This window comes from Echeneis naucrates, chromosome 23, assembly GCF_900963305.1.
Source record: "Echeneis naucrates chromosome 23, fEcheNa1.1, whole genome shotgun sequence".
Taxonomy (NCBI): Eukaryota; Metazoa; Chordata; class Actinopteri; order Carangiformes; family Echeneidae; genus Echeneis; species Echeneis naucrates.
Window position 1 is genome coordinate 11,187,786 of NC_042533.1, and position 10,723 is coordinate 11,198,508.

Here is a 10,723-nt window from a genome sequence, read left to right on the forward strand (position 1 = left end):
CCCTCTCTCTCTCTCTCTTTCCCCACTCGCTCTCTCCATTTCCCCTGATTATGCCTCTGTCCCTGCATGAATGTCACGGTCGCCTTAACAAGAAGTGACAATTAAAACATCATCTGCGTCTCTAGGCTGAATGGGAGCGGCCCGCTGAGGTCCCTGATCTCTGGGAGGGAGGAGGATAGAGAGAGGGAGCGAGAGAATAAGAGAGGAAGGAGCTGGAGGGAAATTTATTATAAGCTGTTAAAACAAGAAGAGCGATACTTTGGCAACATATCTGGACTCCCAATAAAGCTGAGTGGTTTGAACTGTGAAGATGTAAACAGTAAAATGGATATCTATACTTTACATATGAAATAGAAGAAAAACATAAACTGTTATGCCATGTGTGATGGTTTTGTTGATGGTTTCTTTAAAAATGACAAATATTTTAGAGAAACATCTTTAAAACATTAAAAGTGTCAAAACTGCTTACATTTGTTTTTTCCACATTGCTTTCACGAGGATAAGCTAATGATGGACTTTGATGTTGTCACCAACAGGACTGTCTTGCAGTGAGACCAGATTGTGCTCTTGTTTGGTGTCTGAGGGGTCACTAATGAAATATTTCTCCCTGTGCTTTTAGCACTTTGCACCATCACTCACGTCGACACTTTGACATAGTTAGAAATGATCACCTCAGAGGCTCATCGGCTCAAAGCGGACAAGAAACCATCCACTCAGCCCTCAACACAACTACTGTAACAGTTAACGTCTATGAAGAAACAACTCAAATTTGCTGTTTAATGATTGCCGTGGAAGTGTATTGCACTGCAAAGCCTGAAAAAAAAATCATTTATTGCATGTTTTATTTATTTTCTATATTTTCATTGATGGAAGGGAATCGGCACAGCAGAAGTAGCACTACCTTCAGTAATGGCCTGGATGAAGCAGGCTAGATGGGGTTTGGCATTTTTAAGTATGTCCTGTGTGTGTTTGTGTGTGTGTGTGTGTGTATACACTTACTAGGCACTACACTAGCTGTGCCATTGCAACACAAGGAAGGATCGGCAGCCAAAATGAGCTGTCTTCGCAACGAGCCAAAAATCATCCAGCATGCCACTGGGTACCCCTTTGCACATCCTCATGTGTGCACATTCACACACAGACACACAGGCACACAGGCACACGCACACGTATACATCCATTGGACTCACAGCAGCAGACATGCAAGAGCACATTTAATGAGGCATGATTTTGGTAGTGGACACAATTTACCACCTGAGTTTTCATTTTTAAACTACTACCTATTTCTATATTCTGAAGTATGTTGTGTGCTTGTGTGTGTGTGCGTGTGTGTGTGTGTGCAGCCAAGTACCCTTCAGTTTGATAGTTTTCTGTTATGACTTCATTATCCTGATGGCTTTGGTTGTGGTCAAAGTTCTCTCTCTCTCTGGGTTGGGGTTAGTGTGTGTGTGTGTGTATCAGGGCAGTAGGAGGAAAACTACCACTCCACAGCTTCATTAAGAATTGTGGAAGCATCTCTGCAGTGCCTGGCTCTGACTCCTGAGAGTCCCAGACTGACAAAGACAACAGCACGGGAGGTTCATGGGAGGGGCTGACTCCACGCTGTGTTTGCCCAAACAGTGAATATGAAGACAGTCCAGCACAGACAGCGTCCAGTAAGTTTCATTCCATTCATTGAGGAAAATATTGAAATATTATATTTTTGAGGTGTTAGTGAACGCTTTATTCATACACTCTGAGTGCTGCCAAAGGAACACAGGAACAAAGAAAAAGTACACATGGACATGAAAAAACAGCAAACACTTTAAATTTACTGTTTCTTGATTACATGCTAAGAAATGGTAAATACATAAATGCTGGACAAAAATACTGGATTATGTGCTGGACTAATTCTTGGTCTGGTAGTCACAACTTCCTGGAGCCTCCAGTCTTCTCATCTAACGCTAAAAAACAAATGATGAAATCTTATTACGGAAGACATGAAACTAGCTCTATAGATAAAAGTTTAATTTTAAGAAATGACCATGATTACGTAACTGCAGACTCATTTAAAGCCAGAAAGACAATGGTACAGAACATTTCAACTGAAAACTCTTGATATAACACCTCTTTGACCTTTTAAAAATGTAAGATACTTTGAAAAAATTTTGTCTTTATTTAAGCTCCTTTAAAGTTTCTGTGAAACTTTTTTTTTTATCTTTTATCTTTTATCAAAGCTACAGCTGTATCTTTGGTGTCAGTTAGGAAAGGAGTAAATTATTGTGTGGTATTGCATGAGACATTTGCCCCATTCTGTTTATTATTTTGGAGAGTTGGACATTCTTCATTAAATTAAGTTGAAAAGGAGGGAAGTATATCCTCACCACAGAGCCAATTTGGCTACAACTTTGGCTTCTCAGCAGATTGCAGTCACAATTGAGATATTGCACATTCACAGTTTCCTTGATACTTTACATGTATAGTATGTTTTGTTGTTATATTTCTTTCTGAACAGACAGGCCACCATGAATGTATATGTGTATGCCAGTATATTCTTTATCCCTGTGACACCAGGAAAGTCCAGTCACTGGGTGTCCGGCCATACTGTAAAACAAAAAAGATCATGGAAAGGTTACATGACAATCTTAGACAATCCCAAGAGTAACAAAAAAAAAAAAACCTCATGTTGCTAAGCACTAAACTTCGCTGCCTGCTGCTTAATTGCGAGCAAAACACAAATCAAAAAATGAGATCAAATATCCGTAAGCACATCTGCAAACTCAGCCACCAACAGAACACAACACAACAGAGAAAAAGCACTATAATAAAAATCAAAACAAAATGTTCCCCAATCCATGACAGCCGCAGAGACAAATCCAATTATTTGTGTCTCATGTTGCAAATTTGTTCTAATGGTCGAAGTGAGAAAGTAAATAAACGCCTGCGAAGGGGAAACAAAAGAATGTGATTTCTAATTAACTTGAAAGAGGAACAGCAGGGCGACTTAGTAAACCCATCTTTCATCTGCTGCCTCAGACCACTCGTTTGTTTGTTGCACAATGTTGTCTTCAAGAAGGGCGGGAGGAAGAGCGTGTGTGGGGGGATAACGGCGCGCTGCTTCCCTCCAAATGAAATGTCAACAGATTTAACAGCACTGTGGAAGGAGCGCGGCGTTTTCCAGCGTTTTGTCGATTTTATTGTTCATTAAGCTTTGCAGCCACCCATGCCCCCCCCCCAACCACCACCACCTAAATCTTCTTCCTCCTCCTCCTCTCCCACTTGTTCCGAAAGCTTCATTTGCAGCATCTTGGCTTTGAAGATCACAAAAGGCTGAGGCAATAATTGGGTTTGTGCAATTACAGCAAGCTTAATGAGAGAATCCAGGAGTTTGTCTTGCCCCTATCTCCAACTCTCCATGCTCCGCCATTAGACCGCCAACTGTTTCTCTCCGAAGCACGGCCGACGAGGGAAGATGTTATCGCACTTACAGATGTGGTCAACGCATTCATTAATAACACACGTCACGCAGGCGTACAAGGGCGGATTGATGGACAATGCAGATATGTTGATTATTAAGAGAAGAGCAAGAAGAAGCAGAAGAGAGGACGGAAGTCACAGTTAAAGATTTTCAAGTGTTTCAAATGTTTCAAGGACATTTAGAAGTTCAGGTAGACAGGCCTGAAACCTTTGCAATTCTAATGTGGAAGTAACTGGAAGTCCTGCAATTATTCCCCTTACATTAATTAACTGAAAAGCAGTTTGAAAAACACAGTTTGACACAGTGACAGCAACTGGCAACAATCGGAGAAGATCGATACCCAGAGTTTGCCAAAGTTGACTCATAGAACTTTTATGGTGACTGCTCTGTTCTCACACTCCCGCCACGGAGACATGTAACCTGCGGTATTTTGGTTTTGTTTTTGTTGCGCTGTCTTATTAATTTCTGATGAAAAACAGATCTCTGGAAAACAAAGCTTGACAACGGCACCTGTACTTTTGCAGGATGAGGATTTCGTCTGTGCTGGACCAGGAAACACTTTGACCTGACCTGTGATCTCAGTCATGAGAAGGCCTGACTCATAAAAAAAAAAAAAGAGTTCTAAGAACTGACTCATTGCAGAGAAACACAACAAAAAGTCAGGAATATATACCACACTCATTAACACAAATCAAGCCTCCAGCAAAGAATATGAATCTGTTTAAAACTGCAGTTCTGTGTAAACTGTAGAGGTGGAGCGTTGTAGGCCATACAAAGAAATCATTACTCATTATCTAATAAGATATCTCACTTATTGTTTAGTTGCAGGCAAAATAAGGCATGTAGTGGGTGCAAAATGAATTAAGACCAATAGAATTTGTTTAAAAAAAAAAATCTGTTAATTTGATCCCACTGAGTTACATAATAAACATTCAGATAACAATTCTGTAATGCAATTAGGGAAGTGCAAGATAAATGATTATTTGGAGGAAAGGTTTACTTTGTTCATCAACCCTAATTTTAATTTAGAGAACAAGTGGGAACTATGCGAGACTTTCTATGTAATTGTGTTTTTTCAGTTAAACTTCATCATTGATGGTTAGTATAAAGGTGCATATTAAGGATGCTGACGTGACAAAGGCATCATCTTGTTGGCTCACAACCAGGTTTTTCACTGAGGGGTTTATTTAAACTCACCTGTTATAGTATGAAAACAGAGTCCTGAGGGTGACAGTGGTGTAAAAATTGCAGATGTTCAACCAGCTGTTACTGAGCGAGGGCAACATCTGCTGGCTGTGTGTGTCTCAGTTTGTGTAGGTGTACGCAGCCACCAACCTGTATATCTGTGAGTTCCTTTGATATCCGTGAAGTCAACTGTGAGTTTTCATCATGACAGGGGATGTGCAAGTTCTAAAACACACAGTGTTAATAATTAGGTTTAATTTGTGGATCTAAGAAACAGCAGGAACAGGCCTCTGATAGCCATCTAAAGATGACAACCATCCATGTGGCGTCCAAGCAGAGCCCCACAAAAAATGATATCAAATGCTCTACATTCAACTACAAAAAAATGAAATAAAGCTTTTGACAGTGTAACAGTGTAAAGATGGTCATGGCAGAATTAGACAGCATAACGGAAAATTTGCCCTCTTTTTTGGAAACACACTTATTTGTGATTGCTCTCAACTCTCACTGTGAGTTTGTTCAACCTAAGACAGTCAGTTTAGTTTGGCATCAATGGAGGAAAACAAATCATTTCACTCTGTTGAAAGCAAAGAAAACAAAAAAAAAGTCACAGAGATGAGTCTTTTGTTTTTCTCTTCTACAGTGTGTAAAGCCTATCAAATATCACATATATATAAGAATATATATATATATATATATATATATATAAGGCAAGAAAATTAAAATGGCGTTCAACTGAGAGGTAATTGTAGTTCTATCTTCACTACTGAGTTTGCAAAAGACACGTGGAAGAGAGGGGGCCTATTTATATCCATGCTGTCGGTATCCATACTGTAAAATGTCAGAGCAGGACATAATGTCTTTATTATAACATATAGTAACAAAATAGTTTTCATTTATATTTGAAACCTGCTATGGTGCAGTTAACAGATATATATATTGTATATATTCCCAATGCTCCTCTTCCTTACCTGTCCCTGGTAAATAATGTGTCCTATGGGGCAGATCATGCAGGCGGTGCCAGAGCCGAACAGTTCTTTCACCCGCTGCTCTTTCAGGGCAGAGCACAGCTGGCCCATGGTCAGGTAACGCTCTGTCACCTTAAACTCACCCTGACAGAGGGGAAGAGCAGAGAGGGACTAAGATTTCAGCAGTCAGTTCATGTTGTTCACGATCATAATATAGCACAGCGTTACTGTTATTGGGGTTCATGCGAATGTCTGGCTCTCAGTCTTTCTCACCCATTTCTTGGTTAGTTCAAGGATGCTCTGCCGGGTTATACCGGGGAGAATGATGCCATCCAGAGGAGGAGTTGCGAGCTCCGCCTCTGAAAAACATAAAGCATTCTTTAATGCAAATAATAAATATATAAAACTTCATTTCAAGGCAAAGAATGTGTCTTATAGTTGCACTGATGCTGCTCTGCCAGTAGAGGTCACATTTGTAAAATGCTAAACAGAGATGACTCTCTTTTTTTTTTTTTTTAGCACATGCAAAATAATTGATAGAGTGATTAAACTTATGAAAGCAGCTATCTACATATGCTTCTTAAGTACATTAGTGACTGTGCTTGAACAAGCATGGCTCTGGTATTGATGAAGACTCACCCCCATCCTCATTGATCCAGTGAAGGAAGATGTTCATGGTTCCTGCTTCAGTAATCTGGTGGTCCTCTCCATATAGCCACAGCACCTGCTGGCACCCATAATCCACTGCTTCATACTGGGCGAACAAAGAGCATCCGTAGTTCCTACAGAAATCAAAAGCAATCATTGTAATTAGTTAAGTCAGTTACTTCCTACATTAATGCCTGCAACTATAGTAGTGCAGTTTGATTGGATTTGGAGCATGTTTATTAGAGCTGACATGCCTCCCATGTGTGCAGGAGTGAGGTAAATAAATTTGAATTTCGTATTAGAAGAAGCTACAACAACAATGGATTTATTTTCAATCATAAATTATCCTGAATTGAGGGAGTGTAGTGCCACGAGTTCTTCTGCAGTTGTCTTTAAGAATTCAGCAGCTAGTTCTAAAACTTAAGTGCACAAATATACACAGCGTGTGTCTGCCTACCCTCCTATCTTGCAGTCTCCTGTTCCTCCTTTCCAGGCCCGTGTGTACTTTGGATCAGCCCACAGGGAGATGGCGGCTGTCTTGTTGAAGTAAGAGCCAGCTTGACACAAGATCACATACAGCAAGGCACGGCATGGTTTCTTTACACCTAATGAGGGCTGCCGTGGACACATTGAAACGTGTTTGACAATTCATTCATTGTAATTCCAAAAACACATAATTGCATGACTCCTCTGCAGCATGGTGGCATTGCTGTTAGAGCTGTTGCCCCGCAATAAGAAGGTCATGGGCCAAGGCCCTTTCTGTGCAGAGTTGGCATGTTCTCCCCATGTTTCCTCCAGGTACTCCAGTTTCCTCCCACCGTCCAAAGACTTCATGTTTGGGTTAACTGGTGACTCTGAATTGTCTGCAGGTCTGAGTGTGAGCGTGAGTGGTTGTTGGTCTCTGTCTGTCTCTCTGTGTTGGCCCTGTGATTGTAAAGTGAGCTAGAAGATGAATGGGTGAGTGAGTGCACGATCCTCTTACCTCAGTGCTGATAAATGTTGGTCTAATGTACAGACTGGCTGGGTCTGAGTGAGGAATCCAATCCTGGTCTATCTCGACCAGTCGCCTGATGCATTCCAGCAACTCTGAGTGATCAAAGGCCTGAGAGGCAGAGGTAGATGACAGTAACTATTAATTTGTTGTCACCTATTCTTTCATTAGTCTATCCCTTCCATACATCTCACAGGTAGACAAGCTCTTCTAGCGGAGTTGGCCATGCGGTTCATGTTGAGCATTGGTCTGAAAAGACGGACTTGGTTGTCATCCCCACGGTATGCCTTCAAGCCTTCAAACAGCTGGTGGGAAGAGAATGCTTCATTGAATCAGATCATTTTAGACCCCAGGAAATGACATGACCTTGCCTTGCAATATCATATGATGTAAATCAGCATCAACTAAAGAAATGTATAAAAGGTTCGTTCCAGGCCACTGCACCTGTATGCCGTAGTGTAGTGACGAGCAGGCTGGGTGGACGGACAGGTTTCCTAAGGGCTTGATGAGTGGAGCCTGCCAGCCCTCAGTCTCACTCCACTCTATGGTCAGCATGTGGTCAGTGAAGACAGTCCCAAAGGATGAAACCTCTGGTTTGGTCTTCAGAGTGGAGGACAGCTGGACAGCCAGGTCAGCTGCCTGTGAAAAGAAGAACCGTGTTATGTTGAAATGGTGTGGTTTGTACAAGATTCCAGGCTGAATTAACCGGTTCATTTATGGGGCATCATGTCATATTCATCCCTCATCATCCTTTTCATACCGAACACATTTTTTCTAAACTGTATTTTTTCAGCCTAGCCTCTGAAAAAGACTAATGTTACTGGCGTTCACTCGGAGATGAAGGGTAAAATAAACCGTTTTCCCTTGACAGAAACAGGGGTCAACTGTATGCACATACACATATACACTGACACGCACCATAGGGGAAGACTAAATGCTACATGCTCTATTCATCATATTTATTATTGTGTCTTCCTGTTCAATTCTTGTCATGCCATGTTTCCAGTTTGTTTTTCCAACAAAGTTTTTTTCTCAGACATCCCACCTGGAAATCAAAGGTCACAGTTAGATATCGAATAGAGTGGCTTCACATTAGCACAGTATCTGACTCCGCTGTGTCCCCATGTTATCTTTACAGCGCCGGGAGCAGGCCGTGGGAAGAGGGACAGCTGGGTGTCCCGTCCTTTGCTGCTGTTCCGGAACACTAAGTTTGTGACTCTTCGTGTTGGACCGCCATTTAGTTTGTTACCTGTTCCTGTTGGCTGGGATTAGGCTGACCCTTTATCCCCTACCCTCGTGTGAAGAAGCTTGCTCCATAATCCGAGATTACAGTGCAGTAAAGTGGCAGGCAGCCACACCACTGCACAGCATAGCACCGTGTGAAAGGTGTAGCATTTTCTTTAATACTTGTTCTCACACTTGTCTGCGATGTTCAGTGTTACATTTTCATTACATTACATGTAACAGAATGTTACATTTTTTGCAGTTAACCTTCTCTAATACACATCATCTGCTGATGTTCTGACATAATATCCAATTTTATACCACCTTCCTACATCCCAACTGTTGTCTTGCAAGATAACACAGTAATACAGTAAACCTATTAGTCTATGAACAATGATGCACGGAGTGAGCTATAAACCTTCACTGTTGTCTGCATCACTGAGTTCACCCACAATCTAGGCAATGTTTGGGTTGGATTAAGTGGCTATAAATACATGCTGGACTGAATATCCAACCATCTTCTGGGGTGTACAAGAGCAGCGAATGAGGTTAGGGGGAACATAAGACTTCAGATAAAAACACTCCTGTTTCCATTTGTTTGTGGAGTATTTGAATTGTTAGTGTTTTTGGCATGTTAAACAAGGGAGTAAGCAACAATATAAACCACATAATACATTTACAGTGATTAACTTTCAATTGAAATAAAAGTTGACCAAACGCAAACACTTGTCTTGGCAAGTTTGTGCACCTACATGTCTGTCCTAATCTCTCCCTGAGCCTGCTGTCTCTTGTGCTCAGGCACCCAGGGTCAGGAAACAAGGAAAGCTCCAGCTACTTAGCATGAGCTGGGAAAGTGGATTTTGCTGAGCAGGCTGCACCAGGAGGAAGAGGAGGACAAGCAGCAGAGTGAAGGAGTGTCCTTCTTCCCCGAAAATGGTGACAACATGGACACTGTTCTGTTTCAAGAGAAGTTGAGGGCTAAATCAACGGCCTCAGGCAAAGCATTTGAAAGTTGACAGAGAGCGGACTTTTTCAATTGCTTGGATTTCTGATGGATTATTTCCTTATGTGTTTGCTGTCAGGACGAGAGGCTAGTCAAGGCCTTTCAGTGCTGCTCTTAGCAGCATGAAGACCAAAGGAAACGCTGGAGCATCTTCTATGTGGGGCAGCAGGGGGGATTTTTGAGTGACGGGAAACCAAGGAATTATCAAGATGCTTCACCTGGAGCACCTACTGTGGGTGGGTACTGTTGAATAAAAATGGCATGTAGACACTGACATCTTGGCATAACACCCATTCCAACCAAACACCTGCAAAGCTTTCAAGCGACTTGTTTCATTACCTTAAAGCTCGGGATGCTGTCGTCGGCCATTGAAGTGGTAGATGGTCGGATAATTTCCTGAAGCAGTTATGAGAATATTATGAGACTTTGAATGTGAATGCCTCAATCTGCAAGTACACTTTTTCTTAGAAATAAATATAAATTTACAAACACACTGGTAGCACTGCAAAAGAAAGGTTGGATTAAAATGGAGCAGAACCATCTTTGATCAGACTGAGCAATGAACTTGAAAATCTTTTGCCCACTTAACATTATCCATGAAATCACCTAAATCACCTTATTAAGGACATGCAGAAAACAACTGTTAGGAAGAGGCAGGAGACCAAATAGGTACAGCTTAGTTGGCTTGGATATGGACTCATATCCAAAGCATCAGCAATTTCTATATGTGCCTGTAATCCTTTATTATTATTATTATTATTATTATTATTATTATTATTATTATTATTATTATTCAAATTAAATAACTAAATTAAAGGCCCCACAATTGGAAGCCAATGTGAGATTTATTCCATTGTGTTTATCAAAACAGTTTCTTGTACAATTTATTAAATAAAAATGGATATAATTGCGCATTTAAGAGCTAATCTACACTTGGACTGCTTCAGCAGGCTACAGGGTTATTAATATTGTGTACTTACACTGAGTGGCAGATTAAACATTTATCCCTAACATTCGGGTGAGCGGTGTTTGGTTACCGTCGGAGGAGCGGAGGTCTGGCTCACAGGCGGCTCTGCACCTTCACGTTCCTCCTGCTAAACCGCTTACTGATTGAGGTCGAAGCCGGCCCCTTTACGGTGTTACACTGCCAACGAACATCCTGCTTGGCACGGTTATCGCTATTTCAAAGGGAATTTAAACGTTTCTCACTTTATTTTATTTTATTTATTATTATTATTATTATTATT

General features: G+C 41.2%; 1 protein-coding gene across 1 annotated transcript; it reads right to left on the bottom strand.

The window, feature by feature from the left end:
- Positions 1–2,535: 2,535 nt before the first annotated feature.
- Positions 2,536–9,851, bottom strand: bcat1 (branched chain amino-acid transaminase 1, cytosolic). Its single transcript, XM_029495708.1, has 10 exons — positions 9,816–9,851; positions 7,694–7,888; positions 7,444–7,554; positions 7,241–7,360; positions 6,716–6,873; positions 6,250–6,392; positions 5,884–5,969; positions 5,614–5,754; positions 4,793–4,867; positions 2,536–2,583 (listed from the first exon to the last, which is right to left on the bottom strand). Exons 1-10 carry the CDS (start codon positions 9,843–9,845, stop codon positions 2,536–2,538), a joined length of 1,107 nt encoding a protein of 368 aa, XP_029351568.1. The 5' UTR covers positions 9,846–9,851.
- Between the last annotated feature and the right edge of the window lie 872 nt (positions 9,852–10,723).